This window comes from Daldinia decipiens (assembly GCF_022478715.1).
Source record: "Daldinia decipiens strain CBS 113046 unplaced genomic scaffold F4813scaffold_49, whole genome shotgun sequence".
Classification (NCBI taxonomy): domain Eukaryota; kingdom Fungi; phylum Ascomycota; class Sordariomycetes; order Xylariales; family Hypoxylaceae; genus Daldinia; species Daldinia decipiens.
Window position 1 is genome coordinate 81,696 of NW_026054592.1, and position 23,533 is coordinate 105,228.

General features: G+C 46.3%; 9 protein-coding genes across 9 annotated transcripts; 4 read left to right on the plus strand and 5 right to left on the minus strand.

Moving 5' to 3' along the window:
• Positions 1-484: 484 nt before the first annotated feature.
• Positions 485-2,527, minus strand: F4813DRAFT_393778 (uncharacterized protein; the record flags this gene model as incomplete). The annotated part of the gene is made up of 1 exon (XM_049247471.1): positions 485-2,527. The coding sequence occupies one exon, from the start codon at positions 2,525-2,527 to the stop codon at positions 485-487; it is 2,043 nt and encodes a 680-aa protein (XP_049095295.1).
• Positions 2,528-4,883: 2,356 nt separating this feature from the next.
• Positions 4,884-5,492, plus strand: F4813DRAFT_375025 (uncharacterized protein). Its single transcript, XM_049244970.1, has one exon. The coding sequence runs from the start codon at positions 5,101-5,103 to the stop codon at positions 5,425-5,427; it is 327 nt and encodes a 108-aa protein (XP_049095296.1). The 5' UTR covers positions 4,884-5,100; the 3' UTR covers positions 5,428-5,492.
• Positions 5,493-5,834: 342 nt separating this feature from the next.
• F4813DRAFT_393780 (domain found in IF2B/IF5-domain-containing protein) lies at positions 5,835-7,458 on the minus strand (the record flags this gene model as incomplete). Its single annotated transcript, XM_049247472.1, has 3 exons — positions 5,835-6,004; positions 6,072-6,915; positions 7,432-7,458. 3 exons carry the CDS (start codon positions 7,456-7,458, stop codon positions 5,835-5,837), a joined length of 1,041 nt encoding a protein of 346 aa, XP_049095297.1.
• An 848-nt stretch (positions 7,459-8,306) lies between these two features.
• On the plus strand, positions 8,307-8,689 carry F4813DRAFT_393781 (uncharacterized protein; the record flags this gene model as incomplete). The annotated part of the gene is made up of 2 exons (XM_049247473.1): positions 8,307-8,529; positions 8,586-8,689. 2 exons carry the CDS (start codon positions 8,307-8,309, stop codon positions 8,687-8,689), a joined length of 327 nt encoding a protein of 108 aa, XP_049095298.1.
• A 550-nt stretch (positions 8,690-9,239) lies between these two features.
• On the plus strand, positions 9,240-11,047 carry F4813DRAFT_258828 (DnaJ-domain-containing protein). The gene has a single exon (XM_049240229.1). It carries the CDS (start codon positions 9,927-9,929, stop codon positions 11,010-11,012), a length of 1,086 nt encoding a protein of 361 aa, XP_049095299.1. The 5' UTR covers positions 9,240-9,926; the 3' UTR covers positions 11,013-11,047.
• A 1,343-nt stretch (positions 11,048-12,390) lies between these two features.
• Positions 12,391-14,823, plus strand: F4813DRAFT_375061 (glycoside hydrolase family 72 protein). Its single transcript, XM_049244971.1, has 4 exons — positions 12,391-13,036; positions 13,094-13,665; positions 13,719-14,156; positions 14,214-14,823. Exons 1-4 carry the CDS (start codon positions 12,910-12,912, stop codon positions 14,442-14,444), a joined length of 1,368 nt encoding a protein of 455 aa, XP_049095300.1. The 5' UTR covers positions 12,391-12,909; the 3' UTR covers positions 14,445-14,823.
• On the minus strand, positions 14,630-16,948 carry F4813DRAFT_258985 (S-adenosyl-L-methionine-dependent methyltransferase). The gene is made up of 7 exons (XM_049240230.1): positions 16,534-16,948; positions 16,367-16,465; positions 16,261-16,302; positions 16,101-16,195; positions 16,027-16,039; positions 15,324-15,895; positions 14,630-15,239 (listed from the first exon to the last, which is right to left on the minus strand). Exons 1-7 carry the CDS (start codon positions 16,614-16,616, stop codon positions 15,085-15,087), a joined length of 1,059 nt encoding a protein of 352 aa, XP_049095301.1. The 5' UTR covers positions 16,617-16,948; the 3' UTR covers positions 14,630-15,084.
• Positions 16,949-18,613: 1,665 nt separating this feature from the next.
• On the minus strand, positions 18,614-20,473 carry F4813DRAFT_259106 (uncharacterized protein). Its single transcript, XM_049240232.1, has one exon. It carries the CDS (start codon positions 20,300-20,302, stop codon positions 18,695-18,697), a length of 1,608 nt encoding a protein of 535 aa, XP_049095302.1. The 5' UTR covers positions 20,303-20,473; the 3' UTR covers positions 18,614-18,694.
• Positions 20,474-20,938: 465 nt separating this feature from the next.
• On the minus strand, positions 20,939-22,731 carry F4813DRAFT_259104 (TauD-domain-containing protein). The gene is made up of 4 exons (XM_049240231.1): positions 22,659-22,731; positions 22,067-22,530; positions 21,673-22,011; positions 20,939-21,596 (listed from the first exon to the last, which is right to left on the minus strand). Exons 2-4 carry the CDS (start codon positions 22,383-22,385, stop codon positions 21,058-21,060), a joined length of 1,197 nt encoding a protein of 398 aa, XP_049095303.1. The 5' UTR covers positions 22,386-22,530; positions 22,659-22,731; the 3' UTR covers positions 20,939-21,057.
• Between the last annotated feature and the right edge of the window lie 802 nt (positions 22,732-23,533).

The window sequence follows — 23,533 nt, forward strand, 5'->3', positions numbered from 1 at the left end:
TGCATTCGATGCAGTGCAAGCAGCGTCACCAAGAGATCCTCCTTAGGTGATAATCGAACGTTGCTAGTGAAAATGTGATCGTAAAAAGTCCGAAAAGGAAACTGGGCATGACGTGTGAAACCGGACACAAGACTGCCAGACTAAATAAACTAGAGGTAGAACACGTAATGAAGTTGAAGTAGAGGGGAATGAACCGCCGCAATACGGAAATTATCAACACCGGACCGAACATGTAAATTTGTGCCGCTGATCTGACGCCGTAGTAGTCGGTAGAAATCATCTTCCCTCAATGGCAGGCTCGTCCAAGGATGTGATAACGTTAAAGAAAAGGGTTGTAACCGTGAATGAAAATATTTTCGTAGTATAATAAGAAACGGTTTGTTCTTATCGTAGGCAGAATCCAGCTAGTCAAGAAAACTTCGTCTATCTTCTTAACTCCCTCTTTTCCGGAGTTGACACTCAATAGAAGAAATCGGGTAAGTGATTAAAATCCGTGAGCCGCACCAGTCGTAGTTGCTTGGGGGATTGACATCACTTGAGGGGCTGTCGCTTCCTTGGGGGGCGCTGTCATTTGGGAACCGGCCGAGGGCTGAGCTCTCTGTCGGTGGAAACGCCTCGCCTGGCGATCGCGGCATTGCATAGCATAGGCACGGTCCGAGGCCCGTTTATTCTCCAAGTATTCTTCATAACTTAGCTGCTGCTGAGTGAAGACTGGATCACCGGGGCGTTGGGGTCCTCTAGGCTTTCTCACGGGTCTAGGACCATATACGATCTGGGCCTGAGCGTGAAGGGGTAGAGGGCTAGGATTTCCGGGACCCGTAAAGCCTTGATATCCTATAGCTGGTGGTGCACTGAGGCCTGGGCTGCACGACATTGGAGGCGGTCCCATATGGAATGAAGGCGCTTGTGTATTATGCACAGGCGAGGGGGGTATGAATGCACCATTGCCGTTATGATAGGACTGAACATTTGGTATTGTCTGAATTCCTGGCCATGAACCAGGCCCGGATCCAAAGCTGTGAATGCTTAGAGTATCTCGAGATGGTCCTTGAAGGATAGGACTCAAGCCAAGCTGGCTGGCTATGCTCTGAATATGACTTAGTTGAGCCATAGGGCTTGTCTCCATCATTGTCGGGCGCTGCTGAGACCCTGCCTCAATCCGTGTCAATTGTGCTTTCAAATCGTCCATGAATGCATAAATCTTTTCTATGTCCTCTGCAGTCGCAGAGCGAGTTCCACTTGAGCCGCTATCTGTTGAGGATGTGACTTTATAGCCATTCTGTTGGAAAGGTACATTGTGGTTATGGTCTAGCGGATAGTTGCGAAGATCTGGCTGGCAATTGATACCGGAGCGAGGCGAAATTTGGAACTCGGAAGCTTTTGGGTTCAATGTAGTACCCTGGCTTTGCGATGTCTTCGCACTAACACCGCTGATCCCAGAGTTGTGCGAGACTGGTTTGTTCAGAGGTATATTCTCTTCTAGCCTCTTGGGCGAGTTTGAGGGCTTAGCATCATTAACCGACTGCGCGTTGATACGATTGGCAGATGACTTTTGGAGTTTGCTGATAAGAGCATCGAAACGTGCTTGGTTCTTTGCAATCTCAGCCTCGGAGGAGCAGGTAGACTCGTATTCTTCTCTAAGCTTCTCGACTGGAAGGCCAGCCGTACGCGGGCCTTGAAGCATAGCCCAATTTTTCTCCAAATCCTGATCGATGTTGTCCCATCCAGCATGGGCGAATCTCTTGGAATGTTTGATTGCCTTCACTGCGGCTATTGGGAAGATGGGATCTTCTATCTTCTTGTTGTACGCGGAAACAATAGGGATTGCTCTCACTGTCATGTCATTTTGACCCTGCTTGTCGCCATAGGTATCATTACTGCTTCTGAATTTTGACTCTTCATCTAGGCCATAGTTACATATGATGTCAAATTGCCGGAAACCTTCGCTGGTGATAGGCGTTAGGGACTCAAGTCGAATCGTAGACATGTTAGTAATAGGTGAAACAACAGAGAGAGTTGTATCGTTGCTAGAATATTGGACATCCTCGGAGCTACCAGGTCTAGAATCGTTATCTGCCGTCTCATAATCTTTCTTGGTTATGGGAGCAGAATGGATGAAATCTGGGTCAATAGGAGTATCTCGGTACCGGCGAACAGTCATCTCATTAGCAAGAGCCGTATCAATAGTGAGCTTCTTAGCTTTCTTGCCACCAGCCTTTTGGAACTCGGTCGTCTCCACAGATGCGGTAGCTGGGACCGCGAGATGAGCACTGCTTCCCTTACGGCGATTGTTTCGCCAATCAGAGTTCATCATAGCTTCGCTCGCTTTCGGCGCGGACGGCACTTCGTTCGTTGTGTCAAACTGGACTTTCCGGGGTGGAGCGGAGGCTACCTGAGTGAAGCCCATTCCGGTCGGGATTGTCGACGTAGGATCCTCAATGGGAAGATCAGTTTTGACGCTGAGCTTAAGGGCGCTGGCTCGATCCTTGGCCTTGCTCTTGGCCTTGAGAATCTGTGCAGCACGCATGTTTACTAAACTGAAAGAAGATAAAATTTCATGATTAGAAAGTTATGGTACATTACTTCACCTAATGTGAGATTGGGTAGGTGCTAGCAGACTTACATCAAATTGCGTCGTGTTATAATCAAGGAAATGGTGGTGGAAATATGTACAGCCGTACGGTGTCTGCTTTTGTTACTAAGATATTAGTATGCTTGACTTTCGAGTTATGAAGTTGATGGGAACGCGCTTAAGGTTGATTGAGAGAAGTGAACTTTGGATGCTAGTTGTAAAAAAGAAAAGGGCATATTGTTAGGTAGAAGCAATGGGCAGGCTCTTATTCAGTTGAAAGTGTATAGTTGGAATATTGTCAGATGTTTGGGATGATCAAGGGGAAGGACTAGAATAGGGTAAAGTGTAGGTAACTAGTTGAGGAAGAAAAGGGAGGTTGGAAGGTTGTCAGATCTAGAAAATGAATGCGAAGAATCGGGTGCAAATATGTAGAACTTGTAGGCGGCAACGTACCAGTAGAGAAGTTCGTAACCAGTAAAAGTACTCTTCGTTGTTAAGATGGCAACTTGAAAGTTGGTATCAAAGCCTAGTTTTTTGAATGGTTTGTTCACTTGATTGATGAATACTCGAGGCAGGGGAGGATAGAGGTCGCAATTTATAGAAGTCGAAAGGCTCAGAGACGGCACCGCTCGGTAGCAATCGAAGTTTGCTAGTTTTCCAGATGCGAGGCAAAATCTGAAACCTCGTGAGTCAAGGACGAGAGGTGGGAAATATAACGAAGCAGGCTGAAGAAAAATCTCGAGCACTGTCGACTATAGATAGGCCGCTCGCTCGAAAACCAGCTACCATGTGATTAATGATCTGGGCTAATCAACCAACAAAGTCCAAAAAGAGGAAAACAAGTCCAAAAAAAAACAGTCGTTGCTTGTCACCAAAGAACGCTGTACGCCAGACCTTGACGGCTGTAAACAGATTGGAAGACGACAAATGTCATGAACTTGAGTTGTAGTCTATGAATCCACCCAATAAGGAGCTGCAAAAGTGGAACCTCACTGCAATGACTCTGGCAGGAAAGGTCACCACCTTAAGGTTCTCCGGTACCTTCCTTCTCATGACACATGCAGTTCCTTCCTAGGTACCTAGGTTAGGTACATTGTACGATAAGCAGTTGCTAAGGTAGTTGCCATGGTCCAAGCTGCAAAGTCGGATACATGTATCTACAACCACCATCAGGGTATGGCACCTTCTTATTTGTCTTTGGGTAGGTACGTAGCCGGGGGTAATCAACTCAACAGGTCGCGTGCAGTACGGACATAGATAGCATCTAATACTTGCTAAGCGAGTTTTCTAATTGTCTCTCTCGCCTATATATGTGGACGTAATACCGCTCTTCTACCCTGTTAAACTACACATAGCTAGAACTTCTAATCCGAGTGGAAGGATAAATATTGTGCAATGATCTATGTTATATATTTTAACTATGCGTCATCTAAATGGATACAAGCCCGGAATCGCAACATCTCAAGCCATAATGAGTCTTATATATGTAAGTCGTGCTAGTTCGCTTGAACTCTTTAAAGTAATACCCCGAAAATAACTTCTTTGTTGGCCAGCGGTCAGGTCAATAATCACCCTATATATTAATAGATGAACTACAAGATATCCGCTAGTTACAACGTTAACTCCACGATCTGCTTTTAAGTTATCCGTCATTATTTTGCCGACTTTCTATCCAGACTGATGTCGTGGCTTAGGATTTGGTTTTTAAGTAGGTGCAACACTTACGTACCTGGGTACCTAACTTAACCATTGCAATGTTTAATATACGTTGACTTCGATTTGTTTTTATTTTTAATGCTTATAAGAAGATCAGCTTTTCAGTATTAATAAATGACAAAGCTTCATATTTTCCTACTAATATTTAATTTGGATATGTTATGCTATTTTATATTAATGATGGTTTTTTCTTTCAGCCTCATAGTTTGTCGATATACCTATTCTAACCCGACCTTAACACCGAACTAGGCCTCTGCTATTAGTGGTGGCTATGTTATTGACCGCCAGATATGGATCCAACGTAATTCCACAGCCTCTGCCTAATGGCTTAAAATCAAACTCCCTGTCAGCTCTCATACTTTAAGAGATGAAAGAATAAACCGAAATTTATATCGCTGCCCTTTGAAGAGTCCTATAAGATTATATATACATATCTATTGGATTTGCCAAGTCGAAGCTTCGGTATAAATCATGCGTCTTCTCAGTTCCTCGAGCGAGGAAATAAAATTATTCCCTTCACGTGCCAGTATCCCTCCTTATGCCATACTCTCACATACCTGGAAGGAGGAGGAAGTGTCATTTCAGGATTGACAAGGAGAACGTGGGAAAGTTGAAAAGATGAAGGGCTTCTAAAAAATAGAATATTGCTGTCAACAAGCAGTCGAAGATGGTCTTGATTGGGTCTGGGTCGACACGCGAGTCTAGTCTAAAAGACCGTTGAGAATATTACGTTTAGGAGTAGATATTGACTGAGTTACAGATGCTGCATAGATAAGACTAGCAGTGCCGAGCTCTCGGAATCTATCGACTCGATGTTCAGATGGTATAAGGAAGCATCTGTCTGCTACACCTATCTAGCCGACGTGAAGCATAGCTCTCTATCGACGATCGAGAGTCAGATAGCTGAGAGTCGCTGGTACGAGGGCGGATGGACGTTGCAGGAGCTAATAGCACCCGAAAATGTCATCTTCTACTCTGAGAATTGGTTCCAAATTGGGACAAAGTTACAACTCTCGGCTCTCATATCTAATATTACTGGTATCGAGGAGACGTACCTGGACAACTCGAACACCCAAAACGCTAGTATAGCACAGCGTATGTCCTGGGCGGCAAACAGGAAAAGTAATAGCATAGAATAGGTAGAGATTATGCATGACTAAGTTGTTCCTGAGTGTCTAGGTACCTGCCACTCAGTACTGTATACATCCTTACGAAAGTCTAGGGATGTATTTTCAACATTCTCAAGGTAAGTTATGGAATGGCGAGCGAATTACACTACTATTGTTGCACGAGGCATACAGCGTAAGTACCTAGGTACCTAATCAAAATAGGCACCTCACCCATGCGATCACGAAGCAACAAAACGGTATTAATTGTATATACGTAAATGCTTTTTGCCATTTTCCTGCCTAGCCCCTAAACTACCTCCTAAAGCTAATAAGGGTACCTTACAATACGCTAAGGCACGGTTAAAAAAAGCAGAGCCCATATGGAAACATGCTCTTGATAGAGTAATAGAGACCATTCTGATGGAACGACGGACATCTTAACCCTGCATCTTCCTTCTCTTACCGACCTGGGCCGAGAAACCGGTCTTGATAGCGGTGACGGACCGACGGGATCCACACGAGTTGCACGTGATGAAATATAGGCGGTTCTCTCCCTTGTTGAGTTCTGTGTCGGGAGATCGACACGTCTTGCAGGTAACATACTCGACTATAACCTAGTTAGAATGCCGCAGACAAAAACACATACGACGAAAGGGCAAGAAGAGGAGGCTTACTGATGTATTTTCGCAGGACGTTCTCAATTTGCTTCTGTTGGAATCGACCCTTGATGACTAATCGTCTGCTACCGTCGACGGAACCGTTTGTACCCAGCTCGGCGAAGAGGTAGGCGGTGACGTGCTCCTCGCTTCGCTTCATTCTCTTGGTAATTTCCTGGATGTTGGCGAAAATAGTCTTCTTGTTACCTTCACGTAAGCACTGAGGAGGCGGGATCTTGTAGCTTCGCGTGCCGCTGGAAGCGTGATCCGGGTTCTTCTGAGCCAACAGGCTGAAGAAGCGGCTGAGTAGCAAATCGTAGCTGATCGCCTTAGTCTCATCGTGACTCCAGATGCCGGTGCCTTTCTCCATATCTCCGCTTTGCTCATCGCCTTTTGTGTCGGCAGCACCCTCCGCGCCGCCCTCCTTGTCGAGGTCGAGTGCCGCGAGCTTGGCAGCGAATTCGTCGCCTTCGTCGGCTTTGGGTGCCTTCTTCTTCTTCTTCTTCTTAAGGGTTAAGTCTAAGCCGCCGGCATCGGCAGCTCCGTCGGCGGCACCGCTTGCCTCTTCTCCCTCGGCATCCTCGGTCTTCTTAGGCTTCTTCTTTTTCTTCTTGAGAAGATCAAGGCCACCTTCTTCGGTAAGAGGGGCGGCGTCTTCGACGGCAGCTTCTCGCGCATCAGTAAAAGCCTCAAGAGCGGCTGAGAGCGGCGGCGTACGAGGTGTATGGGATAGGGCAGTGTCCTTTGTATCTTCGGAAGCCATGGTGACTATCTTGCCGTCGGGCTCAACTACGAGAGCTTCGGAATTAAAAACGACGGATTTTCGCTGCTTACGGTCGGGGATTGAGGGACGTTGTTCCTGCTAGTTACAGTTATGTTAATAAAGAATGTATTAACCGGTCCTAACGAGGTAAAGAAATGAAATAGATAAGAATCCGCCGGTCAGAGGAGGTTTAAGGTTGGTTGGTGTTGAAATGAAATTCGATATTGAACGTTGGATGTGGGAAGGTATGACTCTGAACGGTGGCTTGTGTCTCGGAATTTTCAATGTGGCTCCAATGTATGTATAAAGTACCTGTGGGGTCCACAATTGTATCCAGGTATGGATTTGGAGGGGCAAAAGTATTGGCCTTATCGGATCCCCTCGTTGCTGTCAGTGGGGAAGGGGGGGAGGGGTACCTAAACCAAGTACATGCAGGAAGTACCAAAGGATAGAGAATAGAGGGGAGACCCAGGAAGGGTGGTGACAAGTGCGGCTGCAAACACCGGTCCCGATCGATAAGTGAAGTCAAAAATGATCAGGCAAATTGTATCCAGCACCTGCGATCTAAATGGAGAGAGGATGTAAGAATAATGAGATAACTCAAGTTAAACTTACAGTATCTGCTGCATCTGCTGCATCCATCCTCGCTATCTTTCTATATTTGACCTTGCTTTGTTTAGCCTTTTGTTAATAAAATTCAGGTTGTGTCACAGTAGTTGACGACGCCCAATGAACAATACTGATGTTGTAAGACGATATCTGTGGCGATCAAGATATTGATAGTGGGTTGACACTAGAATTGGTGGTAGGTAGGAAGCTTCCTCTTAATTTTAGCTCAACTCGAAAGACTTTTTGGAAATGACAGAAGTTGAGGTTGTTGAAGTTGGAAAGATCGAAAAAGAAAAATTAGAAGCGCAGGGAGATCCTATGACGTTTGAGCCCCTACGATGGAGAGAAATACATATCAATTTGTTGCCTTCAACTTTCCCTACCGGTACTTCTGAATCTCATCCAACCCCAAATAGGGGAGTCCCCAAGGCTGATAGGCAGAAGACTTAGGCAGGCTATGACTCAGCAGTTTATAATTGTCTTACCACCCCACGTTACAGCATCTCATCATCCCCCCCACTGAAAAGCAAGCTCGCCAATAACAAGTTGACCTTGGTCGGCAAGTGTTCCACGTATTTGATTGGCCTTAAAGAAGATACGTAGTTTGGAGCTAACACCAGATAGAAGCTTAGTAGCTTACCTCCAACTTATCAACTACCACAAACAGAAGCGGCGTCACTTAATACAGCAACTTACACCTTATTCCACCGCATTCGCTATTCAACTTCGATTGTGTATTGGGGCACGATAAGCCAGCCGCCCCCCCAGCTGGTGGAACCCAATGCATCAGATCTGTTAGCAATAGCGCCTAGTCCCGCCGCTTTCTCGCGAGCCTTAACGACGCATAGATAACTTTCGATCTTTTACTTCACCTTCGAATCATGTCGCTTTCTGGTTCCTTCGCCATGGCCGACACACCGGGATCCGATAATGACGATATCGATTCCCTCCCTTCCACCTCTACCGAAAGCTTCACAACCGATGATGACGATTTTGATGCGCAAAAGGAATGGGAGCAGAGCTTAGAACAATTACAACTACTCTTAACTATGGTATTGGTACCGTTTGCTGGAAAATATCTTGGCCGCAAGTTTGCCTACTGGAGTATGATTCCAAATCACTACTAGTAAATAGTCCTGGACTGACACTTGTCTCAATAGGTTGGGCACGATATATGGAATGGATGCATAATGTTGAAATCAAATGGACGAATAAAACGGCATTTAAAGTTTCAGGTGCAGTTGAAGCAGCGGCGACGATCTGAACAATCAGATTTCTGGTCTACCTAGGTTTTCGGAGGGACACTTTTTGCGGATATTGACCGGATGTCACCCTATTTGTGTATATAAGGGCATTGATGTGGATACAGGAGATCGTCGGCATGTGACACCGCGATGCCAAAAAGCAATCAAGAATACCATCTCGGAAGCCCGTCCCTAACCCCGGATACGTTCCGTGCTACCGTTAGGCCTTGATGATTCTCATCCGAGATAGCAAAATAAGAGCCTAACAGCAGCTCCGAGAATCTTTCAGTGTCTTTGGTTCTAAGATGCCCCTTTCCGGGGCTCTAGCGTGCCACGATAATAGGAAATAAAATCTCATCGTCCAATTGTCGAACTCGTCAGATCGGCCTGCCCTGTTAAGAGGAGCCATAGGTAATCGAAATTCACTGGCTAACCAATAGTAACAAAGTAAGCCTTCCTGTTTTAATTCTAGCCCACACTTCACAATCCATAGTGTTTCTCTAGATGGTTGAACCCCCGCTACCCTCGCAATAAATACCTTTGATTTTTGCGGCTATACCTTCTAAGTGTTACAGATCCGGCATGTGTGTTGTTCCCAACATACTTAGACATGCCCAATATGAATTTTTGTTATTAATAGAATTGATATTTGATCCCCTTTATCAACCTTCAGCCGCAAAAGACACTATGCAGGATGCCCAGATACCCATGAGCTACGATCAGAATTCGATTCAATGGGTTACAATGTCTATGGATCTGCGACCCAGCTAATTCCCCTTATTGGTACATGAGCAAACACCGGCATGTATGCATGGGGTAATTGGCATATCCTCGTGGGTGACGTTTGACTGTTGGCGCCATAGCGGATCTTTGAGAATGCCAAATTGCGGTTAGACACCACGTAAGAAGTCGTGTATTAACAGTAAAGTCCCACGTGTATAGCCCTGCGAAAATCACCAGGAAGGGAGAGCAGGATATAATAAACATGAGCCCTGTTTTGTTCCTTGTCGGCAAACTTGAGGTTTGTACCAAAACAATATCCACGAAGTATGACGACTATCTTATTCACGTATTTTCAAACTGCTCAGCTGGCTAGAGACACTACATATTAAACCGGCACGACTGGTGAATATGTGTACGAATTCTTTGAAGTCATTCCGAAAACTAAACACTCAAGCAACATTCTCACAATAGTATTACGATATTACGCAGAAGACAAACCGAAATTTCCCATCATCTACACCGAAATTTTTCAGCATGGCTCAAATTAGCTTCCCTAACCACGACCTATATAAGGTCCTCGGCGTTGAGAGTAACGCTAGTTTAGAGGATATCAAGAGGGCCTACCGAGAACTCGCAAGAAAGGTCCATCCAGATAAGGCGGAAGGTGGAAACACGCCGGAGAACAACGCGCGATTCCAGCAGGTTTCAGAGGCGTGGGAGATTCTCCGTGACGATGTTCTAAGACGTGAGTACGATATTCATCGTGAAAGCGCCGAAGATCTTGGTCATGACAGCGATACAGGTTCTAAGCGTCGTAGCCGGAAAGAGCGCAGCGGTAAGTACGAACAGAGCAGATATTCTAAAGACGGTTCTTCTAATAGACATCCAGGTAGCTACGAAGCGAAGCCCAATCATCGCGGGAAGCCATATTTCGAGGAATGGGGGCATGATAAGCCTAACGGTCCGGATGAAACCCATGGTTCTAGAGCGCATGGGGCTAGACGACGATCTAATACATATGCATACTCTTCAACCTCATACGGCACGCCGTCGCCCTTCGAGCGGCCTGGTACGACGCCGGACCCACAACCAGTTCCCGGTGCATATCAACATAAGACCCACGACCCAAGAGGCCCGCCACCTCCCTCGGTCAATCTTGCAGACCGCTTAACCGCTATGCGTATAAGAGTTGATATGAGGTCTCTCCATAGTGATCTCGATGCCACAGCCAAGGAAATCCAGTACCTCGCAACGGGCTTCCATTCGACGCCGTTCAACACCTCGGACAAAGAGCAACGCCGTTGGGGCAAGCTCTTCAAGGATGCCAGTAGCGCTCTTAACGTCGTCGACGACATGTACGATGACCTGGACGTTTGGGTGGATCATATCGAAACCGGAAAAGGAACGTCACGATCGGCAGCTTGCCACTTACCTGCACAATTCGCCTATATCTCCGCCATCGCCACCATAATGAAATACGCCGCTACGGCATGCGTCACCTTCCAGGGGCTAATATTGAGCTGTCCTTACGAGCCGCCTCAGCAGTACTTCGACGATCTGGAAGAACGAATGAGGATTATGATAACTGCCTGTGGATCATCGCAGCAGAAACAAAAATAGACAACATCAATAGGCGCTATGGACGTTTGGCTGGACGCTTGTAGAAGAATAAAAAAAGGAGAATGTTTGATTAGGTGTCTATTGGGATAATTTGGGATCTTGTTTTTATATGGTCCGGAGAAGACTGGTCGTCATATAGTATATGTACATAGAACTGTGCCTGATGCTCCAATTTGGAGTGAACATATGTATCTTCTTTGTTCAATGAAACAACTTCTTCTATTATGTAAAATATAGGGGGTCTATTATTGGAAACACGTGAAATATATGTGGCCCGCATCGATTTGGGGGCATAGTTTTGACTTTGCGCAATCTATTTCCTAGCGAGGCGAGAGTGAGCTGTATACCGGCGGCTAGTTCATGCATGAGAATGATTGAAGAAAGTGAAAATGTTTATCCAATTTAATTACCCACAAGTACAGAGCCCGTACCTGATCTAAGGCTATAATAACTACATGTATTCAAAGATCGCCATCTAAAACATGTATTCGCTTGATACTGGCCTTGTTTCATCTGGCCAAGTAGTTGAGCTTAAACTTGGCCTACCGGCAGTGGCCGACCAAGATGACGGCATGAACCCACCCCGATGCAGTAGCCTGGGAACTAAAGTCGTACACTAATGCCAAGCTGGGACGTTTTACATCGGGAGGTTGGTCTAATCCGGCATTGCGTTCATTTTCCGAGTAAATAAACTGTTTGATACTGCAACGTCTTTTGCTATGTTATAAGGCAGGTATTTACGAACTCCAAATTGATACGTAGAAATTATGGTCCTCGCTCAAGCAATAGAGCCATCACAAACTAGCCAATTTCGGATACGAATCCCAGATGAATCACGGACCTGCCGGGTGGTGTGACAAGCATTGAAGATTGAAAAATGACAAGAACAACAATGCTACAGACACACCATTACCTCGTACATGTCGCATTACCATTCTTTTCTTCGGGCGTCTATTTAAGAAAGTGGACCTGTAAAGCAGGGTGGATCCTTTCCGGAGAAAGGGCGACATTGGCAGCATTGGCAGTGACGTCGGCCAATCAAGCCAAGATCAACCCACTACCTATCTTGATGCTTTCTCGTTTTTCGAAGTACGTAAGACGGAGGCGTTCACGGGTACCTATGCACATGTAGACAGACGAAGGCGCTTATTGTTGTAGGTTTTCTCTATGCTATTATATCAAAACTAAATAATTCGAATCCCTCTTCCTGTAAGCTGGATATGGATTTTATAATATATTAAACGGTTTCCGGATTTCTGTTGTATAAAGGTACCTAGGTAGGTAATTTACACAATGCACGCCACAAAATGCATATGTAGGTAGCCCTCTCGTGATGTCTTGGTTCAAGTATACTGTACATATGCGTACGCGTACTTAGTGTGCTTTTTAGTTTCGTGTTCGGTAACTACCTTATGTACTTCGTAACTACCTATGCCACCACTGAACTGCAAGATCCAAGATGTTGCAGACACACCCTCCTTCCCTGTTATGTAGCCAAGGTGGCTCACGCCTGCTTTTGCTACACTCCCTCTTTCCTTGTTCTTGACTTCTGGGCGGCGTAAATATCTCCAAGCCAAGGAAACGAAGGTCTTCTTACCTCGTTCCACTCTCCTTTTCTCATTCCACGCCCGCGTTTTTTCACCCTTCACTCGTTGATTAACTTCCTAACTCCATCCCCTTTCTTTCTGGCAACTCATTCGTTACTGTTGGCATCTCGTCTTTCAAATCAATCGTTTTGATAGTTCGCGCCTCTGATCTTGGATCTGCTGCTGGTTCTCAAACGTCCCTCACTCGCTTGGGATTACAATATATCACGTGTTTCATCTTTTTTTGACGGAGTACCCTATTAAGACTAAACCAAAAGCAATTGACCACTTGGAATAATAACGATACCATAATGCGCTCGTTCGCCTTCGCGTCCGCTCTGGCAGCGGCGAGCATGGTCCACGCAGGGCCTACTCCTACCGAAGAGGAGTTACCTAGGCGTGCTGATTCTCTGCCTGCGGTAACCGCGTCTGGGAATGGTATGATACCAACATCCGCTTTGCAGGCAATGGCCGGAGATTAATGACGAATAACAGCTTTCTGGGCCGGTGACGAACGATTCTATATTCGAGGTATCGACTACCAGCCTGGTGGTTCTTCCGCTAACCTCGATCCTCTTTCTGATACCGACCTTTGCATGAGGGATATCGCCAAGTTCAAGGAACTCGGCGTGAACACAATCCGTGTTTACTCTGTCGACAATTCGGCCGACCACACTGAGTGTATGAAAGCTCTGAGCGACGCAAAGATATACTTAGTGCTCGACGTCAACAACCCTCAATACTCCATAAACCGAGACAATCCAGGGCAGTCGTATAACGATGTTTATCTCCAAAGTGTTTTTGCTACCATTGACGAGTTCGCAAAATATGACAACACGCTTGCTTTCTTCTCGGGCAATGAAGTCATCAACGACAAACCCGAGTCCGTAAAATCGGCCCCTTACGTCAAGGCTACTACTCGTGATATGAGACAGTATATCGGCTCTCACGGCTACCGCAAGATTCCTGTTGGTTACTCGGCTGCCGATGTCAGCGATAACCGAATGCAGACTGCGCAGTATTTCAATTGCGGTACCGATGACGAGCGGAGCGACTTTTTCGCCTTTGTAAGTCTCTTCTAATGCCAACCGGGACATCGGAAACTAACAATCCGTCTAAGAATGACTATTCTTGGTGTGCTCCGTCCTCCTTCCAGCAATCCGGTTGGGACCAGAAGGTGAAGAACTTCACCGGATACGGTCTGCCTATCTTCCTGTCGGAGTGGGGTTGCATAAAAGGCGACCGCGACTTCGGGGAGTTAGCTGCATTGATGAGCGATCAAATGTCTGCTGTCTACTCGGGTGGTCTCGTGTACGAGTATAGTAGAGAAGGCAATGGGTACGGCATTGTTGAGGTCTCTGGAACGTCCGACGAGGTCAAGGAAGAACCCGACTTCGATAAGCTAGCGTCAGCTTTGTCCAAGTATCCAGCTCCGACTGGCAACGGTGGTTTCACTTCTACCACCACTTCTGTTGCGTGTCCAACGGTCGATAATGTTTGGGATCTTGGTGGATGGGACGCGAGTGCACTTCCCGCAATTCCTCCAGCAGCTGAGAAGGTATACATATTTACATAATTTTTACTGTATCGAAAAAGAGGCTAACAATACCTCCAGTACATGACCGAGAAAGCCGGTACGGGACCAGGCCTCAAAGGTTCTGGCTCTCAGGATGCCGGAGGTACTTCGACTGGGACCGCTTCACCTGGTGCTGGATCTGTAACTGCAACTGCATCCGGTGACAACGGCAACGCCGCTGGCCGACCAGCTCCTCCAATGGATATGAGTATTTTCGTCCTTACTGGGATTGTTGGTCTCTTCACCCTCGGCGGCACGTTGTTGCTATAGGTTGGTCACTAAGCCGTCTTCGGTAATTTTCTTGGTACGAGAATCGTGGGATTTTTGGAGCTTGGGCATCTGGGGAATACGCGTTTTTCTATGGGTTCGGTGATCAGGCGCGTTGACCCCTTTTGAGATCGACGGCAAACCGGGATATAATTAGTCTAGAGCGGCACAGCAACTCCATATGACACGGGGTAAAGTATGTAGTATGTATCATGAACGCGAACGACATATAATTTAGGCATGGAAAGGGTGGATTGATGGATATCAAGTGTATTACTGAGCTGACCTTGCTAGAGGACTAAATGGCTAAAATTGAGGAAAGTGACATAGTTTTGTACTAACTACCTAGAGGTATTAAAATGAGAGGACTAGATTATGATTATTCCGCAGCGGGACTTCGCCGTATAATGTGCAGATCGTAGTTTGATTGCTCCGGTTTTAATTAACGGAATGCGTTTTCCTGAGATTTATTATAACACGTCTAAATATGCTGGACGTCTCTACTATACATCTGTCTTTATGAATACATTATGCTAGGTGCTGGACAAAGGGGATTGCATTACCACCGAATAACCTGAGGCATATCATGTATGCGCCTATATGTATTCCTTTCCTATATTACCTTCAAGTTGAATATTATCAATTAATTACTCTCGGGCCTCCGGCCGTATATGACCTTGACTAGTGAATATGGCGATTTTCGCCTGTCGCGCAGCTCCTTGCGTATGCGGCTTAGATAGAGTATGACTTGCTCGTGGGTCCAGCCCAAACCTTGCGTGAAGAGATAGAGTAGAAAACCTATAGAGTGGGTAATTCTTCGTCAGTGTCTATAATTGTACACATGTATAAGGATCCTGAGCATAGAAAATAGGGAACGCATACCCTCCATACCCTCCTCCATCGTAGCATGCGCATACAGCCCTACCTCTCTCAGATGCGGATCATTCGAATTCGGCGTAAGCGGGCATTTAATCGTATGCGTAACTATATCGATGAACCCCGCCTGCCGGAACGCGCGCTCCATCGTCCCGTCCTCGACAACATTCATCGACCTCGAGGGCCCCGAGTTCGCACTCCCCGGGACCCTGGTTCTGTTTTCGTACCTCCTAGCGCCCTCCTCGAAAAGCGGCCCCCAGGCTGCGAGTGCAGAGCCGTCGCCTTCACGGACACTGCCGTCCTCGCTGCGGATGCGGAGCGCGGGTTCTACGGCTTCGACCCAGCCTGTGCCGGGCCGCACCGCCCGGAAGGCTTCGGCGTATAGCGCGTCCCAGTCTAGGACTGCCCCGCAGAGATACCGCATGTGTACGAAGTCGAAGGAGGCGGGCTGGAAGGTCCAGGGGGTTAGATTGAAATCGTCCATTTCGAAACGCAAGTTGCCGGGGACCCAGGCCGGTTGGGTTGGTGATATGTCTGTGCCGATTACTTCGCAGTGCGGGAAGGCGTCTGCGAAGTCGCTGGGGGTTTGGGGTTGGGGGTTAGAATTTTGATGAGTTAATTTTAAAGGAGAGGGTTAAGGATATGAAGAGAAGAAAAAAAAAAAAAAGGGGGGGGGGGGGGGGGGATGTGGAGAGAAAGGTGAATTTACATTGCCCAGATTCCTGTACCAGGTCAACCGTCTGTTAGTATAGTAGCTGTGAGGTGAGATGCAAAGAGGCCTACCTGTTCCACATCCGATTTCTAGGACTTTCTTAGGGTCGTCGCCGATGGGGGCTAGAAATATCTTGTCGTGTAGTAGTAGTGTGAGCGTGTGGTGGCTGTTTATGGTTTAGATGTAAGTACTAGGTTTTTGTATCGTATGGCCCAGAAGGATTCTACTAACGTAAGGTCCATAGAATTCGCTTGTATTTCATCGTTAGGCGTCCTACGCTGGTTAATATAAAAGTGTAAAAGTGATCGTATTATTACACAATGGGGAACGGTCATACCAATAGTCGGTATTGCCCCAACTTCTGCTGTGATACCTTCGCCCGTGGATCGTGCGATACTCTAAAATGCTACTTGATAGCGATGCAGTAGAACTCGAGCTATTTTACACGACTTTGAGCAAAGGTACGCATTTAATGTTGCCGAGGGCTTTAGTTCTTTTACTTACTCATCCTCGCCCAGCGACGAATCTCTATCATCTTCATACGAGCCATCCTGGAACTCAGGAGTTAATAAGTTCATGGCCGACATAATTACAATGGGATTCCTGAAGTGTTAGATGGGTGTCGTGCCTGTGATGTTGTCCAATATGAGTCGGCGTCCGTAGCCGAAGGGCTGGACGATAACGGGCCGATTGTAGTCGGAACGGTTTCGGGTGAAGTGCTTTCGGCGGCCCGTGTATCAACTTCGGCTGCTGCCGACGAACGCGGTGTCATATCGGTTAGGTATTAACTGGTCGGTACGGACACTATATAAACCCTATGAAGTAGGTAATTATTCAATAAGAACCTTAGAACAGGAAATTTGGAAATATTAATTTAGGGAATAGACAACAATTAAGAAGAGACCATGGGTCATTTCTTCTCACGGTATCTCGGGTTCCTAATTAGTCCTATCCGATCGTAAAGTCCCCTTTCCCAGGGTATTCCCTTTTGGGAGTCTATGAGCAGGGATATATAAGAATACGCGGGTAGAAGACAAGTCTGCCGCGCCGGCACGTCTTCGCTAGGGCTGCTAGGGTAGCACTAGACGATAGTTGAAGAGTTTGAGATTCGTATATGTCTCGACTGCGAAGAGTTCGTTCATATGCATACGCGGCATATGGTTTGAGACGTGGTCTGCTCTCATCCAATCCGGGATTTGCTCCAGCCCCATGCTGTAGATCATCGGATTCTTGACCTTTCTCGACGAGGAGAATGGTTCGAGTTATGGCTAGTCTAATCAAGCTATCAAGACCTTACCCATGTTTCAATACCCTAGGGTATCATCGCCAAGCTGGGATGTGTATTTTCGATGGAATTTCCCGAGAGCAATCGATCCTGACACTAGACATCTATGGAATAGCAATATCAGACAGGGCTAAGCCATAGTGGAGCCCGCATTGTATTTCGGCATAAGAGGACCCTGAAATATATGTGCATTCATAAGCGTGGATACGCTTTTATATGAGGTAGTCTTCGAACACCAGACTGTTCGGGCACATCGGGCACACGGTATCCGTCAATTTCAAAGTAGCCTTTTAAGTCGGACGAAAGCAGCAAGCTAGAAGTTCTATATATTCTATATAATTTAAAAGCAACCGTAATGCGATAGAACGACGCGGTAAAGAGATAATTGGTAGGTAGTCAGTCGTATGAATTTCCTCGTAGTGTAGCCGAACCCGGTACCGATATTGACAATTTGACGTAGACCCATACATTCATATGCAATGTAACGATTCCCCGGCTCTAACCCCGGGCGCAGTTTCAACACTTATTATAAAATTTCCTAGCTTGTCAGAAATGTTATTTTGACGTAGACTAAGGCTGATAAGTGCCAAGGGCACAGCCTGGAGATTTGAGGGAATTTACATAAGAATCATCTGATCATCTAGTTAGTAATCCACATATAAGGGAATACTACCTATTATTAAGCTTATATGAATCGGAATTCTATAATTAGGAGATATAGATGGACCTACATAGGAGCAGCTCGATGTGATATGGCTATCCAGCAAGAATGATTGGATAGCCAAGTGCTCGTATTGCATGAGGTAGTTTTATAATGAACTGACAATGGATAAACTACTTGAGGTACCGGAACACTAGCCAAGTTGCAGAACGACATTGGCTATCCATTGGTTGAACACCCAGAGGAAACATTTATATCAACAAGTCTGTTGCTAAAGATAGTGATAGTGTTATGGTTTGGCCAGCCCGCTCTTATTCATATACCTAATGATTTTCATTATTGTGTCGGATTAGGATATTCCACTAAAAGAAATGGAGGACATGTACGAAGATACACTGAACAGCATCTCTAAGATAGAGCTGAATAAGGTAAAATTTACTTACAGCATATTGGCGTGGATTGTTTTCAGCTTTCGTCTGTTGAAAATCGAAGAGCTTCGAACATGTTTTGACTATAAAATTAAGGCATCACTGAAAATACTAGGAACGCATACATAAAGAGGATGATATTAGAAAAATATGTGATGGTCTGGTTACTATTGTTGGCAACCCGCTTCCCGAAATATTTCTGTTTATGGACCACGCAGCGTTTTCCTCGAGTGTGATACTAATTCCTCCATCATATCCTGTTTCGACTGGCTTAACTGATAGTACCCAGGCCTAATTCGAACACACCTTGCATGTCGACTCCAAGCAACGATGGTATAGCTTCAAATCCAAGCCCAGCACATTATTCACCTTTTTCACAAAGCTTCTGCAGTCATCGCATAAAGGGCTACTGACCAATATCTTGGCCTCCTTCAAGGGATTGCTCGGAGATATTTTCCATAGATCCACAAGCTTCGTCTTGTGTTCCTCCAAAGTGAGCTCCGAAAATAATGACTCAACTTCCGGCCTCTCAGGGATGGGCAGTTCACACTCTAAGAATCGGTGCCTGTGGACGAAGTACGCGATTAATTGTTTCTCCGCGTGACAAGCATTGAATCGACCCGGTTCGCCTTGGTCACGGCGCTCATCAGGTTCCGGGTTAAATTTAACCTGCTTGCATAGGCGGAGTACCTTTGTCCAGTCTTGGCCAGGGACATGAATGTCTTCGTTTTGTCCATGCGTCCAACCACTCATGGCAGCAATTTCTGGAAGCCCTCCACTGCGGATCATGAGTGCAACTGTCTTCCATTCCGTGGGAAGACTGTAATACATCGTTAGGGAGAGCATCTTGCGGTCGTTGGGCGAGCGCTGATAGAAACATGCGTCTAGCTGGTAGGGACCTGGCTCGTCTGCCACACCCTCAAGAAGGGAGACAATATCTTCGCGATCCTTGTTCCTCGCATACGTATCTTCCTTATAGATGGGCTCGGACTCCCGCTCACAGCCACCAGCGCGCCTCCTTCGTGTTTTTTCGTTCTGCTTCAGCGCCTTTGCAAAATCAGCAGCGCACCGAAGTTGCCCGCCATCGATGCATTTCTTGGACTTGTCAGCCCTGTGCTTTAATAAAATCTCAACGTTTTCCAGTCGACCCCACAGTGCTGCCTCCATGAGAGCAGTTCGACCGTTGTAGTCGGTAGCGTTCGCATCAACGCCCTTCGAGAGAAGAAGTTCGACCATTTCAGACGATGATTCACATGCGGCCATATGCAATGCGGTCACCCCTTCTGTCTCCACCACGTTATTTTTCGTGCTTATTCCCTCGCTTTCATCATCAGACTCATCGCACGGAGGCATCTCCCGTGAGTAAACACCATGTAAGAATATGTCGGCCTCTGAGGAGGAGTCGAGGTATTTGCGAACATACTCGACGTTGCCCCGTACCATCTCGCTTACTACAAGGACTATCTTTCTGTTCGAGAAATCCTCGTAGACAACCTGGGACTCAATTGCCTCTGTCCACTTTCGCTTCCTCTCGATCGATTCCCTAAAGGCAGCCTTCATGTGGTTTACCTTGTCCTCCGGGACATTATCTTCTTCATCGGGCACACGAGCTCCACCCGCTACGAACCGAAGCTTATCCTTGTCAATCTCGAAGGTATCCTCTGGCAACACTGGGAATTCTATCTCGTAATCAAGGTAGTACCCGAGGTATTGGGATTTTCTGTATCCTTCGTGGACTGAATCACAATGAGGGGCACGTCGGTGGCGTTGGGAATAGTTCCCATTGAAGCCGTGGCGATGGATTTCCTTGCACCACGGGCATATGATGTACATGTTCTGATTATCCCACCACTGTACCTTGACTTTCCACGTTTTCTTTGCGATTGTTTCACTGGCCATTTTGTTGCAGTCTTCAATGATGAATTGGTAAGGTTTGTCTCAACGTAGTTGCGTGATGCTTCAGCACCTCTCAGTGATGCGGCTTTGATACTCCCGCTTTCATCTCCTCTGGCATGGGGACGACTTCCTCTAACCGCTAGAGGCGCTGTAAAGTGTGATTCGATAGCATTCCGCCAATTATATACCTCCGTGGCATTTATGTCAAGCTACTCTTGGTGTAAGCTAATCACAGCATCCCGCCCTCCATTCCACTCAACGCTAAGGATCATTACCGCTCTCCTATCGAAGGCAAGTCGATGCCCATACTATCCGATATATTTAATTCATTGGTTCCTGGTATCCCTCATCCGATGGTAGGACAGGCTGCTAATCGATCAGTCACCTTCACTTGGGGATAGAGTAATTTGTATGTTGAGGAGGCGACGATACTAAGGATGATGACGGCAGTGAGCCCGGGAGAATCCTGCTTTCTTGTCATACACACCATTCTAGGTCCCACTCCCACGATACGGTACATTCTAACCAATTAGATCATCAAGTATTATCATATAAAAATACATTTATTCCATCTCTTTGGGATACATTAGGTACCTACTGTATACCTTCGAATGTTTTCGGCGTAGGTATTTTCTTCTCATCATGCAATTAATCAAATTGATTCAGCCTCAATTACATATATTCAATAATCAAGACATTTAAACAATATTAACTGACTTATATTAATAACCTCGCTAACTGAGTATAAGGCTAACACACTACGCCGCCGCAGCAGCCAGAGCCTCCCTGCGGCTCTTACTCTTAGGGTCAAAGTAAGGCTTCTCACCCAAGCTCACCGCGCGGTAACCCGAGCGCTCACCAAGCCCCTGGTTGAGGTAATCCGGCGTAGCGGCGTGGTAGACGCTGCGGTTATCCCAGATGGCCAGGTCGTTGGGCTGTTGCCAGCGGAAGCGGACCTGGAGATCGTGGTTCTCGACGATAAGCTGGACGAACCAGTCTAGGAAGCTGCGCGACTCGTCCTCGGATAGCCCGTGGATGTGTTTGACGTGGTGGCCGACGGCGAATACGCTCTTCCACCCGGTCACGGGGTTCGTGCGCACTACCGGGTGCACGGCTTCCAGGACCTCGCCTACGTTCTCGGGCGCACCGCGCGGTGCGGAGTATATCTTGAAGTTGTTGCGATCTGCTGCCTCGTTGAAGGCTGGCTGTGCGTAGTACGCTGTTAATGTGTCTAGGAAGCCTCGTAACGGCTTCGAGATCCGGTCGTAAAGCTCGTAGCCTGAGGCCCAGAGAGTGTCTGCTTGGTGGGTCAGTTTCAAGCTCGTTTTGCCCCTATTTTCCGTTTCTGGATGAAGAAAAGAATGACTACGTACCGCCTCCAGTCTTGGGTAGCTCAGTAAGCCTTAGAAGCGCATAATCGCTAGGAATGGGCTCGAATGTGATATCCGAGTGCCATTGATTCTTCTGCGTCTGCTTTTTCTCAGACCATATATCTTTCTTAGAGTAGATCTTCTTGGCTTGTTGCGACGAGATAGTGCTGATCTCGTCGTCGCGTCCACCGAGCTCGCGACTGGAGTTGATTATGGGGTGGATGTGTAGCTTGGAGGTAGCCGGCTTGCCGGATAGTTCACCAAGCCTCTGTACCAGCTCCTTTTGCAGGTCGTTGGTAATGTTGTCCTGTTTGCGGAAGAAAACCACACCGCGCTGAGATACTAGGATAGATTCATTAGACCAAATCAATTCGGAAGGCCCGTTTCTTTCTCATACCTGTGATAGCAAGGTCGCGGATGAGTTCGTCCGAATTAGGGGCTCGCAGCCATTCGGCCAAGTCTACATCTATGAACTCCTTTCCAATCACGGGTGTGACATCAAACTGCTTAAACTGGTCTAGAGCACCGCTTAGTTTCAAGGGCTCCTTGTGGTTCGTCTCAAGCTTTGGTGGCTCGTCTTCTAAGCTCGTCTCGCCGACCGCGAGAGAACTTTCCACCTTTGGGCTCTCTTGCGTTTCCTTCTGGGCGTCAGGAATGACCTTCTGCTTAATATGCTCAGCAATTGGAGAAACGACTTCGGTAGCTAATGGCGCCATTGTTTATTTAGAATGCACGGGCGATGAGACGTAGATGAGGATGAATTGTCAAGTTCACACGAGGAAAGCGTATTTCAATAAATATAGAACTTCCAATACCGGACCTTATATAAATATCTCCAATTGACGTATATATAATAGCAATCTGCCGAGCCCGGCCGGTTAGTAGATGGCGTAAGCGAACCCATTCTAACGCCATATGCTCGGATACCATCTCTTATCTAGAGGTGGATTTCGGATTGGATAATATCTTTGATCAGATAAGGCACTTACATGCAAGATAGTATAAAGATGTCGTGACTGGTAAGGCGCATCTCGAATTCGCGATACTAGGGGCGACGCTGCTTTATGTGGGGGATTGTGACATATACAACCGGCCTGACGTGCTCGATAGCCGTCCGATCAACAAATTATCTTTCACTTAGAACGACAACCGATACGCTAGGTAAACCCCCGCAACTCCAACTTTGAGCAGACTATCGGGGCTGTGTAAATATTGTATCATTTCTGGGATTTCAGCTTAGTGATTTGTCACGTCGCTATACTCGAAGTATCATACCGAAGTCTATCTAGGCAGTTATTCAATATAATTCCCAGGCTTAATGCGAATGATATGCTCCGAGATAGGATGTTTCAATTACTATGCATTCGCAATGAAACTATAGAGTATGTCGGTCTCAGATAAGAAGAATTATGCTCTTGCAAGCAGTAATATATTGTAATGATACCATATCAGTTATTAAGAATTAAGACAGTTGTATACCCCTCAAGCTAAGGAAATGAGAATAGGTTATTCAAGATTCTACGCTAATATGTTCATTAAATCTCTTATTTAAATAGATTAATTAAAAGTCTTCGAGGACAATATCAAGATAGCTAACATTTTTTAGTATTCTTATATAGATGTCATATGTATGTAGATGTAAAATGAAGTAAATGAAAACGCGGATCGTCAAATATCTTAGGATGACTGGTTCGTGAATTGTTATTTCGAGGAGCATAGGACACCCCTTGCGTAGACGAGTCGGATTAAAATGGAGTTTGTATAGGGACAATAGAAAGCTGGATTAATGCTAGCAAGTTTGTTGGTTACGTGAGAAAGAAGACAACTATCTCAATATGTAGTATATTTAACAGTAATTACACAT